At 44.2% G+C, this 26,933-nt stretch overlaps 1 protein-coding gene across 3 annotated transcripts in view; it reads left to right on the top strand.

Moving 5' to 3' along the window:
- The first annotated feature begins 441 nt into the window (after nt 1–441).
- The window catches only part of adgrg6 (adhesion G protein-coupled receptor G6), an 87,055-nt gene continuing 60,563 nt past the window's right edge, over nt 442–26,933 (top strand). For all 3 annotated transcript variants that reach the window (XM_076757154.1, XM_076757156.1, XM_076757155.1), the window contains exons 1-2: nt 442–514; nt 10,286–10,377. In XM_076757154.1, coding sequence (XP_076613269.1) covers nt 513–514; nt 10,286–10,377 — 94 coding nt within the window. In that variant the 5' untranslated portion in view covers nt 442–512. The remainder of the gene's footprint in view (nt 515–10,285; nt 10,378–26,933) is intronic.

The following is a 26,933-nucleotide window of genomic DNA, read 5'->3' on the forward strand; positions in this document are numbered from 1 at the left end:
TTTTCTGTCTGTGTCTTACTTAATTTAAAGAAATAGACTTCTGGCCTTAAATTAAATGTCCAGCCTACCGGTCCGACTTATTTTACTTTGAAAATTTTGGCCCCAGATCCGTGCGGGTACATTTATTTTGACAACGTGACCGGAAGTGTATTGTTTCATCTGTTGGGACTTGACTGCGCTTCGCATCCAAACGTTCGGACTCAGCGCTGGTTTTCTGTCAGGGGAAGCATCTCAACGCCGCCACCGGGGAGTCTGGAGGAGTAAAACGAACCCACCCGAGCGGGAGCGCCTCTCTCTCTCTCTCTCTCTCTCTCTCTCTCTCTCTCTCTCTCTCTCTCTCTCTCCAAACTTTGGAGACTTTTGCGCGTCAGCGAGGCGCATTTTGGATTTTGTTGATTTGGAGTCTCAAAACTTTCGGCGCAAGAAAAACTTGAAAGCAGAGAGAAACTTCCTCAGACTGTGGAGAGGGAGAATGACCCTGCAGGGGGACCAGCTGCCGCTCCAGTGAAAACATGTGAGTCCTCAAATATTCATACTTTGGATGGTGTTGATGGGGGCATCTCTACTGGATCCAAACCCACAGCTTCATGTAGAAGCTTTTGTGCGTTTTGGCTTCAAGATGCAGGTTTCGTGCATTTTTTATTTTTCTTGAAAAATGAATTTAGTGTCCAAAAGCAACACTGTGATGTAAACATTCAGTGTCTGAAGTTTTTGTCTTCCTTGAAATCTGCTGTCTGCTGCTGAAACATCTTCATGTTGAGCTCATTGTTTGTCCTCCAAGCTGATCCAAAGTGACGCGCCGCAGCCCGTCGATCTGCTTTCAGCCATTTATCCCACGAATTTAATTCATTTCAGCCTGAGCTGGACTCTCCTCTGTGGCACTTATATGAGAAAGTCTTGGTTTTACTTTGAACTCATCTTCATCAGTGCAGAGCGGCTGCAGCTTTTCTCCCTCAACATTCTTTCATCCAGCAGTAAAAGTTGTAACTTTATGACTGAGATGAGGCTGAAGTTTAATTGATTTGTCTTCAATGAGGAAAATCAGAGGAAAGACACGCAGAATAAGTCTTTTTTGTCTGTTTTCTAACCTGAGAGCTGAACTCTCTGCTGGAAAAAAGGAAAAAAAGCTGTTTTCCATGATGTTATTGGCTGCCTATAGCTGCATATGTGTACAATCTGTCTGCAGCACACTGAGCAGAGTCAGAGACCTTATTCTCTTTGGAAAAGGAGTTTTGGTTGGAATATTGGTCATAAAAGTCTGTATAATGTAGGAAGATCGCACAGGTAGCACAATCGTATTAGATCAGAAACCTGCAGGAACATGATGGTGATGCTTTAGTTCACTGGTTTGTAGGATCAGTGTTAAAAAGCTGCTGTAAACAGGGCCGGAGCCGAACTTCTCAAACACTGAGATCTCAAATCTCCACCAAAAACAGCCAAAGTAAAGTCTGGATTTTTCAAATTTCTTTAGCCAGTTTGTAACTTGTGTTTCTGTACATGAAGGCCGTGCAGCTGAAGTTAATTTGAACTGTATTCATTCAAAGAACAGAACCGATCGATCACGCTGTGCACGTGTATCTGCAGGTGTGTGTGCTTTGGTATCATACAGAGTGTGTGAGTACACGTATGTGAAACCGTCCAAACTCGCACAGAGTTCAAACCTTTGCAGCAGGTGTCAGAGAAAAGCTTTGATTCTTTGCTCCTTTTTGTTGCCTTCCTGCTCCTGTTAGTCCAGTTTGTGAGCTGAAGCGTCGGTCAGAGGAATCCTCCTTCACCAGGCTTCGGCGTTCAGTTTGTGTTGGATCTGTTTCATGTTGATTCACCTGTTGGATCATTCTGGAAGCTTTCGTTTGTGCTGCTGTTGAACTGAAGCGTGTTTCTGACTGATGCAAATCTGGTGGTCAAGCTGTTTCACCATTTCCCAAAACCTCCTTTTTCCATGATGTGAGTAATATAAGTGATATAGGTGAAATGTGAGGACCAGGTCCTGCGTAGAAAAGTCCAAAATTTGAAAAACGTTTCCACTTTTAATGTTGTCAAATGTCAAAATAGGTCAAATTTGGGCCAAAAGGTTTGTGATACGATACGAGATTGATGATAAAAAATAAGTATGTGATCATTAGAGGAACACTTCAGAGAGGAGGAAGCACCTGTGCTAATGCTACCGTGCCGTGATGTTAAAATGACGGCGTTAGAGCTGAAAGCCTCCACAGTCACGCAGCAGTGATGTGATTCCACTCTATCGAGGTCTGACTTTATCAAAGAAAGTGTTGTTTAAGGTGGCATCGCTGCTGCCAGCTGTTACACAACCTGTGAAGGCGATACGCCCACAAAACATGTTTTGGTCCCAGAAGGTTGAAGGTTTGAACAAGCTGTCTTTAAAAGGAGACGTGAGCGGACGTAAATAACATCCTGTTGACTGGAAGTGTGTGTGTGTGGGGGGGGGGGGTCACCTGTCCCCCAGGTGCATGGGCTGACACTGCTGACATCCCTGATGCCTGATGCAGGTTTACAGTGAATGTTTAACTGATGAAATCCGTGGAAGCTTTTTGAGAGGAGAGTGAATGAAATCAAGACGAGAGCTAAACCTGGAGATGAAGGTCAGGTGGTGCCGGGAGGAATGTGGTTTAATTAGCCCGAAGGGGAAGATCTGATCTCTCCACCTGCAGCTTGAGTTTGATCCTGATGACATTATTCTGAGGTTAAGACCGAGGCATTCCCCTTATTTCCCTGTCATCAGTGGAACAGGCAGGCCGGGGCATCGCCGCTGACTTAACGCTGCATGAGGTCAGATTTTAAAAATCCAGCCTCATTTTTGGCTAAAAGTTCAAATAAAGCTCTGATAATGACAGTGAGACACAGTCCAGTGCTCCAGAAAGAGGAACGAAGTGGTCCTGAGGAAAATATGCCGTAGATATTTATTTGTATAAGCACCTGTGTTGTATAGAAATGTATTTCGTAGGAGACGGAGTTGGATGAGTGGTGTAAGAAGCAGATTTTAGAGTGAAGTCAAACCACAGTCTGGGTCAGATTTAGCTCTCTTTAGATGTGGGAGGACGTCCAAAGTGATGTCTCCAAGTGTCCTCCACAAAGCAGAAATGGTTTGCACTCAGTTATGAAACAGAAGTGTTGATGGTACAGATACGTGTCTTAATGTGCTGTGTGGTTTGTGACGGAGCCGTTTAGCTCGTTAACTGGCCAGCTATTGTGACAGGGGTCTGTGGGGACTGACTTGGTTTTGGAGCCAAACTCAAGTGGCCCTTTGGGGAAGTGCAGGTTGTGGCACTTCAGCGCTGGTTTCATTGTTGATGTTTAATGTATATATCATGCATTTGTGCCTCTGTCAGTTTGTTGTGGAGTGTTTCAGCCCCCCAGTGGCCATAAATCACTGAACGCAGCTTTAAAGTCATCTCTCCTGCAGACTGTAGCTGCATAGAATAAGAGGGGAGAGTACAGACAGTACCCGACGTTTGTTATTCTGTACTTACGTGCTGAGGGGGTGGAGGGGAGCAGTTTTATGTAAATACACTCACAATGTAATTCACCAGAGAGCAAAGATTTACGACCACATGTATGATGGGAGCTTGGCTGCAGTTTTGAAACCAGAGGGCTCTGTGTGGAGCTCAGACCTCCACCAACGCTGAAAGATTCTTAAAATTGCGGCACTTCAGGGACAGGGGCTCTGCTAGGAATTTAAGAGCCCCATTATTTCGCCCTCCACCCCCAGATTTGATTAGAATAGAAAACAGCGAGGACTTATTACACATACCAGATGTGGAGATTTCACCACCATACCAACACATCTTAATGAATATGGATGAAAACTTTAAATCATGAGGCTCAGATCATAATCTAAATTAAGTAATTCGTTTAGGACCCAAAACTCATCCATTCTGCTGAGACATGTAAAACAAAACATCTCCTGTATGAGAAAGTGTGAAAATGATTATGAGTTGCAGCCCCATGCTGCTGTGAACCACTGTGTCCAAGTTCCTCTGTCTGGTTTCAAGGTGTTTTTTGGTGTGAAACCCTCGGTGTGATGGTGTGATCCAGGACTTCTGGGCTACAAAATGTCTGACTGGAGGCTCGAGGGCTCGCCGGCTGCCGTCCAGCCCTGCAGACACATGAATCGCTCTCTTTATGCGGTCGTGTCCGCAGCCTTGTTCGCTGACCTCGCTCCGCTTGTCATTCACTCCCATTTCCATGCTGGAGATGGAGGCGGGAGGAGGGGAAACAAGGAAACAAGACGCATGACTTGACAAAGAGGCGAGTTTTCTTTAATGTCAGGAGCTGCATGAATTTGCAGCGCTGGACACGACAAAGCTGGACGATGATATTAAATCGAGTTCTGTTCTGGCTGCTTTAATATTTATGATGCTCACACTGTGTCTAAGCATCACAACGATGGTGTTCACTTCAGATGAAGAGAGTAAAAGAATTTAATTAAAAGTTCAGTAAGTCTCAAACTTCTCTTCTCAGTCTTCGTCTCTTTTTTCACCTTGGACTGTTTCTGTAGCATGTTTTCAATAATTCATCAGTTGGATCAGTAAATGCACAGCTGCCACTTCAAGTTATTCAGACACACCGAGATCCCTGCTGCTCCGGAGACCGACAGACATCAACCAGACAAGCACTGAGAAAACTTTGACCTGTGCATGTAAGTCAGGCTGTTTTACTCCCATCATGGAATCAACACGTGCCGCTCTCAGCTGATTCATCTGTGCATCCTTTTGTTTTGAGGAGGTCGACATTTTGGGAGATACACTTATTTTGTTTGAGCGAGATGTTCAGTATTGATCTTATGTCTGTGTGTTATGCATGGAGCTGGAGTCAGGGTGTGGTTAGCTTAGCTTAGCTTAGCATAAAGGCTGGAATCAGTGGGAAACACCTGCCGGCAGCTGCGTACGGTGACTTCCTGCAGTCTCAGCTGGATCCAACACGACTCCAGCAAGTCATTGTCTGTTGGTTTGTGAATGGATTAATCAAACAAGATACGACGTTTTGTTGATGTTAAAAAGGTGTTTTGTGAACTTTGGATGGAGCCATCACAGTGTGGGGCAAATTTCAGTCTGGACCAAAGTGCAGAACCGACCAACCCAAGAACCACACTGCTAGCATGGCTAAAAAATGCTAATTTGAAGAAACCCCAGTCCTGTCGGTTCAAAATGTTTCCAATTTTTTGTTTACAAAGCTGTAAACAGCAAATATTGATTTAAACTACTGATTTTTAAAACCTTTTTGTCAAACAATTCAATGATATAATATTAGACTGATCATTTCAGCACTGCAGTGGTTGATAAATATTCAGTAATCACCGCAATGTGAACATCCAGCAACTGAAATGAGAGACATGATTTAATGAATACTTTCATTTTCAGCTTTTTAAAGCTGTTTCTGAGTCATTCACAGTGTTTTGCTGCTCGAGGCTGTAACTCTGTGACTGAAGGAGGAGCTGAGTTTATGTTCACGCTGTGCTGACTCTGATCGCTGTTTTTATGGCTCTGGCATCACGCAGCTGTCAGTTCTCTGTCTTTTACTTGCTGCTGACAGCTGTGACAGTCAGATATGTTCAAGTCGACACATCCAAAGTCGCAACGGGCCAACGACAACACCAGATACATCGTTTAGATTTGGTTCACTGTGGGTCGGAAAGTTGGTGGTTTGGGTGGAAGTCAGTGTTGAAGCAGAGGAGATTGTACAGTAATGATGTCATTTGCCTGCTTAGAAACACCCTTATTTTCATGTTGTTTGACCTCTGACCCTTGGCCATCTAGCTGCTCATGCTTTGTTATGTGGCTAAATCATAGAGCTGAAGCCACTTCTGCTGTTGCACACAATGCTAAAATATGGAGCCTCTTCTGGGTTTAAAGCTGTGCATGTGTACTTTTTTCCCCACACTACCATGTTTAAAAATGCAGGAACAACTGTTTGATGGATGGACTTTGAGCTTTATGATATTGCACTTGACAGCCTTCTTGACCTGAGCATGAAGATCAGCCGGTGTGATTTGATTTGTGGCTGTTTAGCTGCAGGACATTGATGGACTTGATCTCATCGAGGCAGGTCGTTAGTGATGAGGCTGCTCTACGTAGAGTTGAGTGTCATCAGCATAAGAGTTTACAGCCATGCTGGAGCCAAATGCTAATGTTAGCATGCTAACATGCTCACAGTGATAATGTTGACAAACTGATGTTTAGATGGAATGCTTCAGAATCTTAGTTTCGCATATTAGCATGCTAACATTTGCTAATTAGCATTAAAAGTAAAGTGCTCTAACTGCTCTAACAAAATTATCTCAAAAACAACAGACAGTCCTCAGAGGATGAATAATCTGACGACCTCCCAGCCTTTCCTGCCCTGCATACAGACACCTTAACATTTACAGGATGATGGAGGGTGATGACCGGTGCTCGGTTAAGGGAGGAGGGGGGAGTTCGTGTTGGTTTGAATTTCCACAGATTCAGGGCTTCCCTTTAACCTGGTTTCCATTATAGTGCTACATAAGGCCAGCACTTACCAACAGTCTGGTTTGGCCTGGACTTGACTGGCCTTAACAGGAAAACAATAACGTCATCACACTTTGTGATTTCTGACTTGTTCTTGTGTTTATTTTTCTTGCATTATAATAATCAAGTGTTGAAGTTGATGGAACTTGTTCGGTAGCTTGTTAAACAGTTTGTCTGGATGTCATCTCGGGTCATTTCCAGCAGGACGCCTTGACATTGACTGCATTTGTGTGAAGAGTAAACACAGCGGAGAAAATGTGATCAGAAGTGGCTCATTGTTGTTGGTCTGCTCTTAATCACTGTTTGATTGCTTTCATACAGTCGAGATTAAATAAATAAACAGCAGGATGCTGCGGCAGCAAGAAATGTGCAAAAAAAAAAAGCTCTGCCTGTCACATCTCAGATATCTTCTGTTCAGCAGAAATCTGTGAAACAGTTTCTGAAGCATAATGTTGCCTCTGACTGAGCTGAAAGTTTATTTCTTAATTGAAAATAAAATGTAAAAACTGGCTGAAGTGTAAATCCAACAGGTGAAAACACAAGAACAGAATCATACAGTGACTGAATAACTCCAGACGCACCTGCTTCTTCTTCACTGGGAACTAGAAAGTGAATCAGTGAGGAATCAACGGTGTGGCCTTCAGGGTCAGCAGCAGGTGAGCTCAGCTCCGTATGTCGGCTGATGTCAAGCGTGGAGAGCCAATCACCTGCACACTTCCTGCCAAAGAGCCAATCACCCCTCAGTCTGCCAGGCTCCTCTTTGGAGACACAGCTGACCTTCGTCAGTCAATAATGCGTCAGAGGGAGAGAAAGAACCGCAGCTCCGACAAACAAATGTGCTTCCAGTTGTTTTGCCTGAAGGTGAGCCGACTCCCACCTGACACGCTGAACATTTCCTCCAGCTTTCATTCAGCTTTCATCAACCCGGGTCAAATTCAAGGCTGCGTTCGCTGCATCTGTGTGAGCTGCGGTATTTTTGCTGCTGTTCAACTTTGACCTGTGAGGCTCCACAGTGAGCAAAGAGAAAGAGAAAGGAGACGTTAGATGAACCTACGGCTGCCTCGCTAACCGTAATCAAGTCGTTTTCACGCTTAAACCAAACCAAACTTTAAGCATCGTGGCATCAGATCGGAAGACGAGTTTTGTTTTCTGGAACATTTTGACGTGATGTCGTCCTGCTGAATACAATCATTTCTATTTTTATTCTTAATATACATTAATGTTAAACTTTATTGATCTTCAGCTCCATTTTTACCAGCTTCAGCATGAAAGTGATGAACACATTAATGGTAAATGACTGTATTTCTCTTCAATTTGGGGTTCAGGATGTTGCCTGAGGATACTTCGACATGTAGACTGCCGAGGCCTCCAGTTCTGAGGATGGACACGCTGTCCCTCGTCTCTCTCCAGCTTTTTCTTGCCAGATCAGACGAGTTGTGCGATAAGCTGCACTGTCACATCAACACACTCCTCTTTTAAGCTCCCCGAGCTGCCAAACGCTGCATGTTTTCTGGGCGTCAGCCTTGAAAAGCCCCTTCTGGGTCTTCTGTGAAAATGAGGTGGTTTCGGGTCTTTTCAGTCCCGGGACACAAACGACAACAGCTGTGCTGAGTAACAGCACACTGAAAAAGCAGCAACGTGTTGAGATAAATCAAGATTTGTTTTATTCTTTGCCATACGAGCGAGTTTATCAGCCAAGCACAATAAACACATACAGGGCTTGTCCCTGCTGGCACTGGAGAAGTCGGACCAACTCTGGTTTTCAAAGGCTCATGCAGATATTTGTATTTCTGGGAAGCTGATATTTCAAACTAATATCAATTAGCTTTAAATTGTGCCACTTTCAGGTCAAAGATTCCACATTTTTCCATTGTTAATTCTTCTCCATTCAAAAGCTAATGTGTAAATCAGTGTGAGTGTACAGAAACAGAAGAGCAGAAACAAACCAAACACACCGACACACAGCTTCCTCTTCTGTCTGAGATGAGCTTCTTGCGTTCGACTTTTGATGCTTTTGGCCGAAGCGTCACCATCTATAGATGACGGACTTCCTCCAGCTTTTGGTTTCATCTCTGACGAGCAGATGAGAAACTCAGGTGTCAGCCAGTGTCGCGTTCAGGTGTCAGTCTTTTCATGCCATCTGTGTGTAGATATGTATTACTTGTGGGGATATAAACCTGTTGTGGGGACAAAACACAATTCTCCATAACGTAAATCATGAAATTTTAGGGTGGAGACTTGGGTTAAAGTCAGTGTGATGTCCTCTGAGGGGACGGAAACACAGTGATGTCATGAGCAAACAGAGCTGTGCTTGAAGGAGGCACAACAGAAAAGTTCTGGAAAGTGAGAAGATTAGCCGCCATGTTTGCTGCTGTGCAACAGAGACCTGCAGCTGCTTGTGGCCTCTCATGTTCTGCGTGTGTGGATTCATCCACAGCGCCGCCTACAGTGTCGGAGAGCAATAACACCTCCTGCACAGGCCAGAGTGCGACTTGAGGAAGTCTGGACGCTTACATGTAGCTGTGATGGTATGGGCTCAGGGTGTGTGTGTGTGTGTGTGTGTGTGTGTGTGTGTGTGTGTGTAATTAAAATATGGAGATGAGGAACAGTGTGACGCTGCTCTGACCTCGCCTGACCTGCCCTGAAACATGGAAGGATTTACAGCTGAACTGAAGTGTTCATCGTGTGTGATTGAGGGCTGTGGCAAACAGTTCCTGTCGCTATTGATTCATGTGCTGCATCATTTTTTTATGATTAACTGAGAAATTGTTTAGTTTCTAAAATGCCTGGAAACCTCGAGAAGTTCACAAGTTGTCATTAGGCGATGTCCTCACTTTACTTTTGTTTGACCGAAACCCAAAAATATCAAGAGAAGCTGAAGTGTTCTTATGGTCGTCACTGTCAGGATTTTCTACACGGATGCACTGAGAAAAAGTCTGCAGACAATTCTGTGAGTTATGTCCTCCCACACATGACGTGTCCTTTATGTAGCAGGGCTGGTGGAGGTCAGGCTGGTGGAGGTCAGGCTGGTGGAGGTCACGCTGGTGGAGGTCAGGCTGGTGGAGGTCAGGCTGGTGGAGGTCAGGCTGGTGGAGGTCACGCTGGTGGAGGTCACGCTGGTGGAGGAGTCGTGTCTTGTCACACACCTGCAATAAAACGTTGTCTCTTTATTGATACGGTCTCTCTCAAATCGTCCAACATCAGTGTTCTCGTCAGGCAGCAGGTTGTTTTGGTGAGGACGTCTTTGGTGAGACATGATTTGAATCTGTTTTAAAGGTACGTTTATTTGGTTGAACCATGAAAACAACATGATCATCTCCTGATGGAGCCATTTGATTGGCTCTCTGGGGGCTTCATCCTGAAGGTGTGATCCCTGGTCACTCGTTTATACTGTGGCGAGTGGGAGTTAACACACACACACACACGCACACACACACACACACGCACACAGCTGCTAGCAGCTGGAGACTCTTGCTGCTGTTTCAATGTGTTTTTTATTTATCTGAAAATGATTTTTCTAACTTTTTGTGCGGTGATCGATTCAGGAACCTTGCAGACATTAAACAGCTGAAGGTTCATGGTGGTGACTTGCTTGTCGGTTTGCATGCTGAGAAATCAGTGTGTGTCCTGCACTTCAGTGTCAGCAGGCAGCATAAACAAGCTAAATCACACACTTGTCTGAATATGACAAACATCTTGATAGCTGGTGTGAAAACCACAACAAGATCATGTTGTTCTGTGTTGCACTGACTGATTTCCTCCCCCCTCTGCTCCTGCAGGGAGTCCTGCACGGGCGGCGGAGGAGCAGGAAGGTGGAGGCTCCATCACGTCGTCCCAGTCGTCCTGCTGTGGATGTCTCTGCACAGGCACGGTAGGAACCCGGCTCGGCCACCGTGTGGTCTCTCCCCTTTAGATCCGAACAGGAAGCGTCAGAAGGATTTAATGTGTTTAACTGACCGTCTAATCTGACAGGAGAGGAGAAGAAAAACAAGTTGCTCTCACAGCTGTGAAACCCACAAAGAAGAGTCGATATGTTCAGGCAGAGACTTTTGATTCACATCACCTGAGATTTAATCAAGAGGGACTGAAAATCCATGTGGCACGGCCACCTGCTTCATGCACACACGACTGCACTCAGGCCAGAAACTCTCGCTGAGAAGCTTGAATGCTGCAGACTTTAAGGCTACGTTAGCATTTTAATGCTAAATCGAGCTAATTTACTTAGAGGCACAGTGACGCCGCGAGCATACAGATGAACACTGCGCTTGAAGGAGGCACGATGGAAGAGTTGACTTGTTGATCTCTGCTTTTACAACAAAGAAGTCACACGTGGCCTCTCGTGTTCTGCATGTGTGGATTCATCCACAGCGCCACCTACAGTGTTGGAGAGCAATAGCACCTCCTGCACAGGCCAGAGTGCGACTTACAGAAAGTGTGGATGTATTAAGTTAATGGTGGTTTGGCTTAGGGTTAAACATGTAGCTGTGATGGGGTGTGTGTGTGTGTGTGTGTGTGTGTGTGTGTGTGTGTGTGTGTGTGTGTGTGTGTGTGTGTGTGTGTGTGTGTGTGTGTGTGTGTGTGGAAGCGGGCGGTTTGTGGTGTTGCACAAGGCGGGAAACAATATGCAACGCACACACCCAGCTAGCATTAATCACCATCACACTGTCAGACCAAACTACAAACCACAGAAATCAATCACAGCTTCATGTTATTAAATCAACAGCTGTGAGAGCAAATCAACAAATCTGAAATCATCTTCTGACTTAATGAAATAATAAACTCCTCTGCAGGCCTCAGCTGGACGAGGAGTAGAGCTGTGGACGCATTACCGATAATTAGATATAATAGTTTTAGTCTGTTTCATTATGTGAAGACACTGAGTTCAAACTGAATGAGAGTATTCTTCGCTATTCGGCGGCCGCGAGGCATTAAAGGCACATTATGAGCCCGTAATCATTATTTTAATGATTTCATTGCGACTGTGAAATGCAGAAAGTTGAATATTTTACAGGGCAGCTTTGCTCTTAATGACAAAATGTCACGTTTAATTGGCCTTAAAGAAAAGTGCTCTCTTTAATCAGATTTCACATTATGGGATGTTTCTGATGTTGAATGCTGTTGCTGTTCTGAAGTGTCTTATTTTCCCGCCGTGTTTGCCTTCGCTCATGTTCTGTTTTTCATGTCATTCATGTTTTCCGTTTTGTGTTTTCCTGCTGTTGGGAAAAAATGTTGCATTTCTTAGCTTAAGAGAAAGTTAAGGGAGTTTCGTATTGAAGTTTCCTCATAAAAAATTCATTGGCAAAGATCCCTAAAACGTATTAAAAAGCTCTTTGTGTATTTTTCAGAATACGTTGGAAAAGCAGCAGAGATGCAGCGTTTTCATCTGACAGCAGTGATTTATATGATTTCCATCTTTCATGTGTGTCTTTTCTTCTTCCCATGTTTCCATACACTTGTTTCCTCTTCGCTTCATCCCACTTCTGTCCTTTTTTTTCTTTCTTTTTTTTTTTGCTCATACTTTCCATCTCTGTGCCCGAGCACGCCTCGTTTTCTTCATGTCATGTGCTTCCATTAGCAAAACCGCTTGTCATGTTGCAGAAAAAGTCACGGCTCTTTCATGAAATCTGCAGTCAGACATTATTTCCATCTGGTTTGTTCTTTCATCGTTGTGAAGTGCTTTTATTTTGAAGTCACGCTGAAGCTTCTTCACTTCCGTCGTCACGCCGTTGTAAATATAAACATGCAGAAATCCTGCGAGCGGCTGTGGGCGACGTGGAGAACGTTTCTCGGTTGTGTGTTGTATTGTACTTGTGAATGACGGGTCAAATATAAAGTCACGTCGGTCTTTACAGTCTGCAGCATGCGACTCCCTCTGTCCTCACAGGGACAGAAAGACGACAGCGTCCCACCAGTTCAATCCTCTGGCAGCTTTTCATCAATCCACTAAAAGTCTCTCCGGCTTTATTTCGCCTCACGACGACATTTCATTCCATCAATTGATCAATAAAACGCTCATTCAGTCATTTCTTTGACAGTTTGTTGCTCAAACTGTTGTTTAATCACCTCTTTCTTCGTTCACTTGTTTCTTTGATCGTTCTTATGTTTGTTCCATTGATCAGCTGCTCCTTTGATTAATCCTTTATTCCTTAGTTTGCTCATTTGTTCGATCGTTCGTTTGTTCAATCGACCTGTTGATCGTCAGATCAGTCGCTCGTTCAACGACTGAATAGGATGACTGTGACTCCCAAACCTCATATATGATCCTTGGAGGACCTTCATCATCACCTGGTTGACTCCATCTCTGTCAAAAGTATGTGGACACCTGCATGTTCCCTCCACATGTGATTGTGCAACATGTTCATTAACTGGTGTCCGCATACTTTTGGCCATATAGTGTATCAAAGTGAGTGCTGTGATAAGAGATGGAGGGTGGAGAAAGGAGCGAGGGAGCGAGAAAAGAGACAGACGGAGGAGCGATTTTTGGCTGTTGAAGGTTTCACTTTCAAGCCAATAACACTCATTAATGTGAATTAAGGCAGAGAGAGAAGGAGAGGGAGGGAGGGGGGGAGACAGAGAGAGAGGGAGATAATGTATTTTCCATACCCGACCAGCAGCCTCAGGCCAAACCGAGTGGTTCACACACACTCGTAAAGTTCCCAGCAGTACGAAACCACAGCACACACACACACACACACACACACACACACACACACAGAGGTTAGAGGTGTACACTCTGTTTCTGGTGACAAGAACACAACGTGTGTGTATGTGTGTGTGCGTTGTTGATCCATAGATAACCTGCAGGTTTGAACAACACAAGATCAGGAAACTGTCAATGTTTGTGTGTGTGTGAGTGTGTGAGTGTGAGTGTGAGAGAGAGAGAGAGAGAGAGAGAGAGACATAAGGTTTGACTGCAGAAACTTAGTAACTTGAGTATTTTCCACTCAGACATCTGAAGGAATTTGGTCTCTTCATATTAATATTCCTGCAGACGTGTGTGTCTTCTGATTATGTGTGTGCGTTCTCGTTGTCGTTGTCGGCGTTGTTGGATAAACGCTTCTTTAATCCGAGTGTTTCTTTAGTGTTCAACAGTCTTGCAGCATTAGTGAATATCATGTTTTTATTGTTTGAGGACTGATGACCTGGCGTCAGTGCGCCCTCTGCTGGTGATCCGGTGTTGAGCTGTGTGTGACGCTCCACCAGGTGAGCTGTCTGCTGCCCCGTGTTTCCTTAAAGCAGTATGATGCTTCACGTCAGACAGCATGTGGCTAGCTTGGTTGAAGTGTTAGCAATCGTATTTAGCCGTGAAATGGACGTCAGAACGTGGTTTAACCATAAGAAAAGCTCACCTAAAGCTAAGTCAGCTACCGCTAGCAGCCGTTAGCAGCTCTCTAATAAGCTATCAGGTGGTTAAAAATCATTTTTACACGTGCTAGCATTAGCTTTAGCGTTAGGTCTGACACTGTTGGAACAAATATGACCATACTGCTTCTGTCTGTGCTGTCTAACATCCATTAAAACACACCTTTTGAGATTTTAATGAAGATCTAAGAGGCTCTAGTGGAACCCTTGATCATGTATATTAGCATAAACAGTTGAAAAGTAAAATTCATATGCACATGTGCACTGACTTTAACCTGCAAAGTGATGCAGATGGTGAACGTCTGTTTGTATTAAAGAAACGAGCAATTCCAGCTTTTCAACGTTTAACATTTCCCTTCCTGCTACATGTCACTGTGGAACAATAAGCTCATTAATGCCTTACCTGTCGACTCAATGATTTATTCATGGTTTTGAACGTAACTCTTCTCCAGGTGTGATTATATGAAGGATTTGAGAGGCGATTTGTCCCACGCACCCTACAGGTGGATGCTGCTGTTGTTCACTGATTAGTCGTAATTTATTTTGCTGCTATTGAGCAGCTATACTTCATAGGTTGTTGAGCCTTTAACAAAACTAATTAATCTTTATTATGTGGATTGCATTCAGATCACAGAGCATCTCACTGGGAGGCTGAACAGTTTCCCACGTGTGGTTTTCAGGCATCAGTGCGACGCAGAAAACACAGATTCGCACGTCCTGCATGGATAAATGAGAAATTATGATTGAATGAACACACACACAGTATTACAGACACCGAGCGTCTGTTCGAGTGTGCGAAACAAACACAACACTGTCACAAGTGAGGAAAACGGCTCATTTTCTGGTTCTTCATCTTGACGTCTGGCAGCAGAGGTGGAAAGGGGGGCTTGAGCGGGGACACGCAGAGAGACTGAGGTGGACTTTGCAGGTTTTCATGCAGACACACGGAGTGAATTTGGGAGAGACTGCAGCTGATTTGGATGGACACAGAGAGATATTGTGCGAGACTCTTGTCAACAGTTAATGATTCAAATTACATCTGCGGCACCGCATTTCCATGATGAAGTGACATTTAATTCACATAGCAGTCACCAGCGCTCGATCAGTCCTCTTCACCCCGAAGTCATTCCTCCTTGGGAGGGGGGGGGGGGGGGGGCCCGTCCATGCATATTTCATAACATTACGTGGGCGAGGACGATCTTATCAGCCGTCATCTCTCCTCTTCTTCTCATTTCTTGGTTTTCTCTGACAGTTTTCTCCTTGTTTGTCTCCTCTGGTTTCTCTTTTCTCCTTAGCTTTTCTTCTCCTCCCTCACTTTCTTCTTCTTCTTCTTTTCTCCTCCTCATCCTCTAACTTGTAACCCACGTAAAGTTTTTCTCTTGTCTGTTGTATTTTCTCTGTTCATTTCTCTTTTTTTTCCTATTTTACATGCAGAAAAAGCATATTGATCATGAATATAACCCTCCAGTCCAGCTGGTGCGTTGATCGATCGAATCATTTCCTGCTTAAAAAGGCGCACAGCAGAGTGATGTCATCACTGTGAAGGTGCCAGGCAACAGCAGAGATTCCACAAAGTTACCTCACCTGGGTTTAGGATTAGAGCCAGGCTAGCTGTTTCCCCCATGTCCAGGGTTTGTGCTAAGCTAAGCTAAGCTAAGCGACTGCTCACTCTATAGCTTCATATTCAGCCAGAAGACATGAGAGTGGTATCGATCTTCTCGTCTAACTCTCAGCAGGAGAGCAAATAAGCATAAGCCCGAGCCTATTGGTCAAACCCAGCTGTCACCACAGGGAGGCCGTTAGGTGAACGTGGGCAGCAGAAACTGGTTTAGAGAGAAAATCACATCCAAACAAGGTTGTGCAAAAAGGAGGCGCAGCAGCATCGCTCACAACAATTAGATCATTTCATGTTTTAATTCCTGATTTGAAAATCAAACATAACCAATGACGACGATCAGCAACCTTTGTCTGAGCAGTATTTTTCTGACCCGATCTACAGCTTGTTTTTCTCTCTTAAAACGCAGATGAAGCAGTTGTCCTTTGCTTTCACACACATTTTGTAAAAGAGGCTGATAGAAAGCACAGCCAAGGTCTCCAAACAGCTCCTGCTTTGTGTTTGTGTGCTTTCCTCTGCCTCAGAAACCATCAGGTAATCATTTTAATCAACATGCTGCAAAGCGTGACCTTCTCTCCCCTGAATCCTGAATGAAAGCACAATCTGAAACTAGTTGCATGAACGTGAAGGCGCACATTAACGCACAACACACCATCGCATTAAACACAAACAAGGCACGACTTTGTCCTCTCCGCCGAGTCTTCTTCTCTTCTCCTTCATCATTCCTCTCCTCCCCTCTTCGGTCATCTCTGCCTCTCACCTCCTCCCCCCTCGGATGCCACTCTCAATTATCTCCTAGTGAAAGACAAGAGGGTGAGGAGAGGGAGGAGTATAAACACCTGTGAGAGTGAGTCAACGGCTGAAGCCCTGTAGTGCTGAGGTCAGTCTACACAGTATTAGTTGTTTTTGAGACGATCACTGATTCAAGCTGCAACCTCCAGGGCTGGGACATCAAAGGAGAGGCGACTTTAAAGCTGCGTTCATTGATTTATGGCCACTAGGGGGCAGAAAAACTCCATAACAAACTGACAGACACACAGATGTGTGATGTATACATGCGGCCTCAGAAATGACGCTGAAGCACCAAAACTGCAGTTCGTCAAGTGGCCACTTGAGGCTGGTTCCAAAAGAGAGTCAGTCCCCATAGACCCCCATATTAAAACCGCCAACTTTACAGCAGAAGTAAACATGTTTACAATGGGGGAATTATGGGACTAATTTTCTTTGTTACGAGGTGAATTTCTCCATAATTTTACTCGTTAAGGTTAAGCATAATTATGATTGTCATTTTTTATTGTAATGCCGCTGGTCTTCCACTTTGACTCACTGTATGGGATGAAGTGAACAACTGTTGCACCAAATACTCATTTCGTCACATTAGTCCAGATCAGCATGTTTCATACAAAGCCTTTTCGTTGAACAGCCGCATCTTGGCGTCTGAATTAGGCTGCATTCGACAGTTTTTGTCACTTTCTAGAACTTACTTTGACATTGACGCCCACATGGTTTCCAACCAGGTGTGTGGAGGTGTGAAAGTCGGCACTTCTCTGTCTCAAACTCTCTTTTTAAAACACTAATGTTTTCGGCCTTGATCAGATGATATCATGTAGTCTGACACCAGCATGTAATCTGAGTAAATCTGACTTTTAGTTCCTAAACAAGTTGTTTGAATTTGTAAAGATCTTCAAAGAACCTTTGATGTTTTGTCTTGTTTGTAATTTGAAGAACCTCATCCAGCTCCTTCAGGTTTACTTTTCACAAAGCACGAACCTGTTTTCTTTTGTCCCGCAGACGGACGTTGACCGCAGAGACACTCTTACGTTTCATCAAGTACAGGAGGCTGTTTGTAGTTCATTTGGAAGAATCAAGTGTGCACAGTTTTATGTGGATCAGACTGTGTTGAGTTGGTAGGAAGGAAAGCAAAAAGCAGCAGAGAGAACGAATGGCCGAAGGAGAAAGAGGAATGCAAGTACAAGAATGTGAGAGAAACGCTAGAAAGGACACAGAGGTGAAAAGAGAGAAGGGCAGGTTGATGGAAGCCAACTAATCTACAGGATTAGTGTCTGAAAAAGAGGACTGACGGGGTTTTCTTAGCGTCTCTGTGCTGCTGAAGAATATCAGCCGAAGTATCACCAAACTCCTCGAGCCACGCTGAAATGCCAGCGCCGCGCTGATCGCCGCCTGCCATCAGATATGATGTAAAAGAGCAGAGTTGAAGCATTTGAAAAATCCTGCCTACCTTTCACAGTCAGCTCATGTTTCCTGGCACTTATCTGTCACACGTCCTAATTTCAGGGTCACAAGGAAGCTTTGATCCGTCCTCTGTAGAGACTGCTTTGGCCTTTGCGCTCATACTTACTGTTAACATCTTACAATGTTTGCTGATATAATCCTGCTTTGGACGAATTGGAAATCCTTCAAAGGCTCGTGTATAACGTGGATATTAGGGACTTTCCAGGGTGTAATGGGTCATTTTCTGTAAAAGAACATAAGCCGGACTAACTGCAAATCCAAACTTTGTACAAATACTTTGTACTCATATTATTTTGAACTTGTCTTTTGCTCATTCTGTGCTTCTGTGCTCAGTTTAACAGTTCTATTTGTAGCAGAGTGATTTACTTCACAGCGGACAGTGAATGATTGTGAAGCAGAGCATCCAAGCAGCTTTTCCCTAGACCCTCTTCTCCTGTTCAGGGGTGAAGGATGGCTGCAAGCTGCAGTGATCCTCCGTGGTTTTGGTGAGGGGTGGGCACACCTTGACTTGGATGGGTGGTTGAGATTGGAGAGACTTGTGTTGTCATCATCAAGATGCTCATGAGTGCAGAGTTTGTTATTTTAGTGTTCAAAATACTGGGCATTGATATAACAAAGCACTATAATGATCAGATTTGGGTTTAATTACCTTGATTTTTGGTTTTTACATCATAAACAAAGGCATGGACAGCTGCCATTAACATGTATTTATGTTTATGTTTCTCTGATGATGATCATGATAACACAATATTGATTTAATCTAGCAGCTCAGCAGCTTGGTAATGACGACTGTCAACAAGGTATTCATGCGCTCAAAAAGAGAAAAATATACGATAATAAGTGTATGGTGATCGGCTGAAAACCCAATCAGCCAGGTCACCTACGAATCCTCCCCGATGCTAAAGAACTTCTTATCACTGCACCATCCGAGCTTTCTCCCTGTACGTCTGCCTAGAAGGAATAAATATACATCCTTCAGTCATTTTTTAACGATTGCTGCTTTGTTCAAAAACTCGACAATGCTGCTGAACTGTGGCGTAGCCTACCTCGCGTCTCCCACGTCAGCTGGCAAACAAAGACCTTTTGTTTCCCGTCTGTCAGATGGGGCGAACGAACAGAAGTTTGGGTTGTTGTTCGAGTACCCACATGTCGAGGTTCTAGTGAGTGCTGGTTCTAATGTTCTGTGCGGGAATCAAACGTCTTCATTTCAGCAGCTGGCTCTTCCCAAACTTTCATCAGTCACGTACGCATATTAAAAACTGGATGGAAGTACTGCTGAGTTTCTTCAGGGATGCCGATTCTCTGTTGCATATTTTCTGGGGCAGTGAAAAACAACACATTAATCTGTTGCAAGATGTTCGGGGTTGCAGGCACTTGAGAGGAAACTGTGGGTTCAAACAACGGCTTTGCTGAGTAAATCTGGCCAAAGAGAAGTGAATGAGATGTGAGCGTTACTGAGAGGAAGTCTGTTGCTGCTGCTCAGCCTGAATCAGCTTCAGTTTGTTTTCTGATGCTTCCATTTAAACGCTGTACGACCAGTGGTTCAACTCAGCGGTTCTGTTTCAGTGTTAGAAGGTAATTGCATAAAGTTGAATCATTCTCCCGTCAAAGCTCCACTGTTCGTCTTTCCGTCTTTGAGTATTTTATACTTTGAGAATTTTGATATTGATTTCGATAAATACTGTCTTATATATCACTGTAAGTTAATTTTATTTCTGACTCTTTAAGCAATTTAACTTGACAGTTTCTAAACAAAACAATTAACTAGTTAAGAATTGCTTATTGCTAATGACTGGGCCTGTGATGATGAGTTGCAGCCCTCTCATTGAGCAAGCTGCGCGGTGGCAAACAGTACAAGCTTGTGGTTAACGTTGAGGAGGGCGGTTATTAAAAAAGAGCTCAGTCAGCCTGCCTTGAATAAATGCATCCGTTCATTTTCGCTCAGTCGACCTCGTTTTGAGGAGCAAACGTTTAAGAAAAGGGTCTGGCTTTGGTTTGTTAACATGTCAAACCCTCAGTGACTCACTGCGACTGTGGAAGTGCCTCAAAATTAATACCTGAAATATTAATTTGGTTACATATATTTTCTGCCCTCCATAAAATTCTGTGTAATTATAAGAGTGAAAGAAACACACAGCCAGGTTTCCCTCACTTCTGGGGACATTGCATAGACTTACATTCATTTCCTGGAGACTTACCCTAACCTTAACCTGAGCCTAACTTTAAGTCTTCACCCTAAAATTTAATGATTTGCATTCAGGAGATTTACCTTTTGTCCCCGTAAGGCAGGCGAGTCCCCACTATGTGTAAACAGATATATGTCCTCACAACGTGAGTAATACACATCCACAAACACACACACCAGGTTGAAGTAAAGCTAGTAATTAGCAGCTCCACACACACACGCAAACACACACACGCACGCACAGAGTCTCATTAGCTTCAGCCTCTGAGCCCGCTGACGAGCTTCACACGTTGAATGAATGTCGGTCATTAAGGCGACATGTTGTTTGTATGAAACTGTTGTGTCACAGGACTTTCTAGGTGTGAGGAAACGTTGGAGGCTGAATCACCTCGAGCGAATGGAAGTGTGACACGCACACACACAGACACACACACGCACACAGAAGCTTGTAAAACAGCAGGCCATCCCAGAAGCCTGAGCCCAACCTGATCTCACCTCGCACTTTGGACAAAACAGCCATGCACACACACGCTAAGAAAACACACACACACACACACTGAGACTCAGTGAAGTGTTTGTTGAGTCGTCTGAAGCACAAACACACAAATGACTCACTGGTGATGTTGTTTTGTACAGTTACTGCGTACGTCTGCACACACGAGTCACTCGCAGTATAAATGAGCTACCTGAAGGCTTTTCATCCTGATATTTTGGTCTTCCCCGAACGTAAAAGATGTGCTCTAAGTTCTGCTTTGTTCAGGTGCCTAAGAAAATGTCAGTGTTCATTCTGTACGTTGATGTCACACGTGAACGCGGCAGCAGCATTTCTAAATGCTGGCTTGTGTCAAACTTTGTGAAAATGTCATTTTTAGGCTTCAAAGTGGAAGTTTGATGTTTCATTTTCGTCTACGTCAAAGGGCTGATTTTGGTGCTATAGAGCAGAACAAATGTGTGTGAGTGTGTAATATTTAGCAGATTAACTGCGTGCAGCTTTCAGATGAAGGCGTGTAATTTTCAACCAGGCCTAGTTTCGCTTTGCATCATCTTTTTATACAAAAAAAAAACACTTCATAGTGTGTTTTCTTCAGTCGTTGAAGGCTAACGAGCTTGTTTCTTTCATTGTATACTGAATAAATCAACAGATCTTCATTGTTCTGATTGTCTACGAGGCACTAAAATGTTTAATACATTGGAGTTTAATGGGTTAGCCAATCGTAGCTGGAGTTACATCCAGGTTACTTTCACCTTGTATCATCAGCGTTGTCACCTTCAGGCTCCCTGAATCTTTCTGAGAGGAAAACATCTGCAGCCATCAAAAAATGTAAGTGATTGAATTCCTGACCACCCCGACCGCCGCTGCTGCCTGTATGTGAACGTAGAGAGACTGAAGGCGTGGGTGGGGTGAGGTAATGTCCCCCTCTTGGCTTGGCCACACAGTCTGCAATGCCGCTCCTGCTCATGATTATGTTGTGGTGAAACGTCCTGGATCATGTTCAGACACAGCCATTCTTTGATTGAATGAAACACGTTTATTGGAGTTGCAGGGAGGTGGTCGAGTGGATGGTGGACACGGTGGTGGGACACCAGAATCCAGGGTCCAGACTCCTGTCCATACCACTTTGGTTAAGGTTCAGGAAAGACTGTGAGTTCAGTGGATAACTCTAAAAAAGCTGAATAAGGCTGTAGCCTGTCGAGTGGACAGTGTATTGCAGATTCCCTGTTTTGGTGGAAAACAGCTGAAATGTTTGTGTGCCAGTAAACATACATTCATTTTCAACATTTGCAACTTCTGACTTTTTCTCTCACTTTTTGTCATGTAGGCATGGGTTAAACGGTTTGGACAAAAGCGACATGGCCAAAACCACCGGCTATTCCCTAAATTGTTTTGCAAATAAACAGTGGCTGCTGATTTATTTTGTTTGTGCAGCACAAAGTGGCAGACACTGCAGCAGCCAAATAAAAATGAAAAAAAAAGAGAGCTGCAATTAAACAATGATGGTTTGTCCACAGCAATTATCATTAGAAATGTAATTTCACATTAAGTGTAATGTTTGCACAACGCTGTAAAATTAGATGAAATATTGGCTGTCGTGGTCGAGGCTGAACAACGGGGACGACCTCCAGATAAATTGCTGTGGGCTCTGTGGCTGCACACGCCCTGACCTCGGCCCCAGATGGTCTGGTTCCTGATTCCTAGAACTCTCTGCCTCGTGTCATCGCTGAAAGAGTCCTCTGCTGTCACTCATTCACTGTGACTGTCTTCAGCTTCCTCCATGTTGCCTTCGATCTCTGTTCCATGATCGTGTCTCCATGTGGGATCACCGTCGCTGCCATCGCCCCAACATGTAGCTGCAGAGGCCGACCTCAGCCGGAGTTTAGCGACACGGCTGCTGTATGACCTAATCCCTCAACACCGAAGCACGAATGAAGCTTTAAGTAGTGTGAAGTTGTTATGGAGCCACAGAATGCAGCAGGGTGGCGGTCGGGTGGACAGACGTGTCAACAAACCTAGAAACAGGAGACCGCTGCTCATTTTTAGGCACCGACAGTCAACGTCGGTCATTTTGTACCAAACCTCAGCCAAAGAGGCGTCAGATTAAAACCTGTCACATTAGTGTCACAGCAGAAGACACACACGGTCTTAGAAGGTGAAGGAAAAGACAGGTTTTGTTGTTTGATTGTAGCAGTGCAGAATATTTACCAAAGCAGGTAAATTGGCATGATTCTTGCAGTTTTTGGGTTTCATCCACATGGTGGAATGCACTTATTGTAAGTGGATGAAAGCGTCGGCTAAATAAATGTTAATCTGGAGGACTTGAGTTTTCCTCGTGTGTTCTTTATGATTTCCTTTCTTTTACTTCTCTGAGATTTTCCCCCACGTTTTTGCTTTTCATCTCTTTTTGTTTAATTTGATTTCCTGTCCAATATTTTCCTTTTTCCATCCTGTCACCTTCCCTTGTTCCCAAATATTTTCCTTTCCTCCTCATATCTTCACCTCATTTCCACTGGCTTTTCCTCGCGATGACACGTTTATAAATATAAGTTAATAAACAAATGATCTGGTCTTCATTTGTATTTCATCAGCATAATCAGCTGATAAATTGAGGCTTCATCACACGTTCTCTAAATAAATTCAATTTCATTCAATTTTACTTGGCTTTGATTTTTGCTGCAATCCGATTAATACACACGAGCTGAAATGTATCGCGGTCCGCGGAGGAAACTCAATACCGTCAGAGCCATAAAATATTAACATCGCAAATTAATTCCTTAACGGTGGAAATGTCTTCATGGACTGACAAACCGCCGCCCTCGCACTGCCAAAACCATCCACCCATCTAAATGTAAATGTGTGCGTTGCTGCCAGCGGTAATCCTCCAGTCATTACACACTTACGTCTTATTAATGATTCCTCCTGTTTGGGAGGAAATACACAGTTTCTATCCTCTCTCTCTCCCTGTGTGTGCTAATGTCTCACTCTCCTGTCTCTCTGCATGACTTGGCGGTCCAGCAGCGACGAAGAAGCTCTAAATGTTTATATTGGATCCGATTAGCAGTGGTGAAGGTGATGTATAGCCGCAGAGAGGCAGAGAGAGACGAGCCATTAAGGTGCCACTGTTGAATTAACACCTTTCAAATGGCTGCGCTGAAAGCTGCTTTAATAGAGAGACATAAAGTATGTTTGTTTTATTATAGCAGTAAACAGGTGGAGAGGAGAGGCAAGAAACAGGAAGATCAAGATGCTCAGTCTAAGAGGAAGTACAGTATTTCTCTGTAGAGGAAGAGCAGTACTTCAAAGGTGTACCTCTAATACTTCAGTCTCTCAGTTCGTCCATCATCCTGTTGTTTTAACTGTGATCCGAGCAGATTGTTGTGAAAACAGTCTCCTTCACACATTTGGTTATCAGTACAGTCTGTTTGCATCAGTGGACTTCCTCCCTGCTGTTGTTTTTCCCTGATTGGTCCACACACACACACACACACACACACACACTCTTGTACTCTTGTCCTTATGGGGACCCTGACTGTATAAACCCTAACCTAAACCTAATTCTAACCGAACACTTAAAACCAAGTGTTTACCTTCAAACAGCCCTTAGAAGGTCTTTCCAAATATGTTCTCACTCCCGACGTTAGAAAGTGTAATTTTATGTTGTGTGTATGTTGAAGTGTTGTTCGAGACACAGTCACACTTTCGGTCTTTTGGACGAATATTTCTGCCTGAGAATCAACAGTAGAGGATAAACTTGGTAAATATGTCAGTTGTCTGCAGCAGATGGAGCGTCTGTTTGAGGCAGCAACATCGTCCAAATCAAACCACGAAGAAGTGACGCCGTCTCTAAGGTCGTACTCGTGTTGTTGATGCTCAGCTGCAGTTTGTGTTCAAGTCTCCAGAGCAATTCTTCAGATTTCAGCCGTCAGATTTGCATGAGAGGAAGCTAGCTGATTGTTTTGATGGATTTACATTGCAAAGAATTGATTTGCTGCTACGGTGTAATGCTAAAGAAACAGTAATCTTCGGTGCCTAATGGAGGACAGATGAAGGATAATTGCATGAGGAGCTCTGGCAGCGCTGCCACTGTGTACTGTAGTAATGCAGAGCAGACGCAGGATAATAAGAGACTCAGGATGGTGACCGGTGTGCCAGCGGCTGTGGTGCTTCCTCTACAGCAGGGGGTGCGAGGAGGAAGATACAAGAGGATGTTTAGTTTGCTGATGTGCTTGAATCAAGACTGAATCAAGTTCACTTTTACACAACTGCATGCTTTGTTTTTTGGCCCCCCAACAAACAGCTACGTTTGACTTTATAAAGCCTCAACTGCAGCTGCATATTGATGATGTGAGTCGTGCATGAAGTCTCTCAAATGTCCTCATGTGATGTCACCGGAGTCAGCATCAGTTGAAGACGACAAGCTTAGAACTGAAACTAATCTGTTGGAGGTAGAAAGAAGTGAGCTGAGACCTCTGAAGCTGCTCTGCTGCAGGCTACAGGCTCCATGAGAATAACACCCCCCAACGAGCTGTCAGAGGTGGAGTTGCATTGTGGGTAATGTAGGTGTCAGGTTTTGAAGAGGATGAAAAGTGTGTGGTTCTGCTGCATCAAGTGCAAAGCTGAACTGGCAGAGTCCTCCTTTATTTTAAGTGTGCAGCTGAAGACACACATCAGGCTGATTCTCCTCCAGGTTTCGTGCTGACGATCCGACCGTCAGCTCTGTTTGGTTCCGTTGATCCGGCGGGTCGAAGCCTCGCGGCATCCAGAGCCAGAGTGGAGATGGGAGGATAAAGAGAAACGTGAGGTTGTGCTGCCAGAAACTTGAGAGGCAGCTTTTAAGCTTTTTGGGGGGTGAACTGTATGGCTTCCAAACGCACACACACACACACACACACACACGCACACACACACACACACACACACACACACACACAGTGTGTTCCCCCTCTCTCTTGGGGAGTGTAGACTTCTCCTGGTCTACCCCTCCATCTCTCCTGATCCACTGATTTCATTCAGCAGAGTAAGTAGCTTTGTTTCTCTCAGTGTGTGTGTGTGTGTGTGTGTGTGTGTGTGTGTGTGTGTGTGTGTGGTTGGAAGCCATACAGGAGAGAGAGAGCTCGGTATGTGAATCGTGCCGCTGCCTCTAGTTTTTCCATTAGTGGGAAAGAGGAGTTTTGGTGCTTTTTGATGTTGCGTTCAAATGTTCCTGAAATTTCATGCTGAACAACTTTAATGGCAGAAGAAGGTTTTAGCTGACTCTGTCCCCCCCCACCCCCCCGTCACACACACACTCAGAAGGAGTGGAAATGGGCTTGATTTGAATCTAGAGGAGGATACCTCCTCTATTCGTGTGCACAGTTTGTGCATGCGTGTGTTCAGCTCATAGAACAGGAAGCGTCACGATCTTGTTGCTCAGCGATGACTTTGTTTTTGCTGATTGCAGCAAACTCAGCCTGTCAACCCTTTAGATGTGTGTTATTTGTGTGTTTGCAAATTTTGTTTAAACTCGTTAACAAAGCTGGGATTTTATCTGTGCACCCAGTGTGTTCAAACAGTTGCTTCACTAATAAACTGATAAATACGAAGAGTTTTGGAACTACAAGCTGAAGTGGCGTCCGACTCAATCTGAGTGGCCATGAGATGAGAAAAGAGGAAAAGAAAGTGCAGATTTCTGCCTTGACACAACAATGTGGTCAGAGCCGTTTGGGAGATTTCAATCATGAGATGGAAACGTCTCTGCTGCACAAAAAGTTTCTCAAATCATTGTCTTTTTCAGAATAAAAACACCTTCCCACGACCAGGTTGTGTGTGTCAGCGGTTCCTGGCGGCCTCTTTGCGTGTTTCCACCCTTAAGAGAACCACAGTGGTGTGTTGGCCTCCACCCAAACCTGCATGGTTAGATCGGCAGGAGGAGCTGAGGAGTCGCCCAAAATCAGTTTGATTGCATAAGTTTAATTATGGAGTGAAGGATGGGTCACCAAGAATACTTAATGTGAACAAGAAGAGAAAACATCTAAAAATCCTTTTCATGTGCACCAACTGAATGCAGGATTAGAGGATTTTTTTCGGTCTGTCTGACTGGTTTTGACAGCTGATTCTTTGATGCTGTCGTTATTTTGAGTTCCAGGCAGAATCATGGAAGTCTGAAAATGTTTTAGAGGTAAAAATGTCCGGAAATGAACATGCTTTCACAGTATTTTAGGGGAAGTCTGACCTGTTTCAGCTTGTTTTCCAACTTCCCACGAGCGAGGCGGCGAGCCTGAATGTTGATGAATGTGGAGATGTTGCAGTAAAATGTGACAGCAGTCAGCTTTACATGGATAAACAAGGGTTAAAACACACACACTCACACACATACTGGTGTTTCTGACGTTTCCAGTGCGTTGGCTGTGGTTTTGGCTGTGGCGAAGGCCGAGCCTGAGATCAACGGAGGCCATTGTTACCCCGAGTGAGAGAGACGAACCATTCTTTCCACTTTCCATTTCAGCGCTTGTCTGTTATTATTTTTTGTGAGGGACG

This window comes from Chaetodon auriga, chromosome 18, assembly GCF_051107435.1.
Source record: "Chaetodon auriga isolate fChaAug3 chromosome 18, fChaAug3.hap1, whole genome shotgun sequence".
Lineage (NCBI taxonomy): Eukaryota > Metazoa > Chordata > Actinopteri > Chaetodontiformes > Chaetodontidae > Chaetodon > Chaetodon auriga.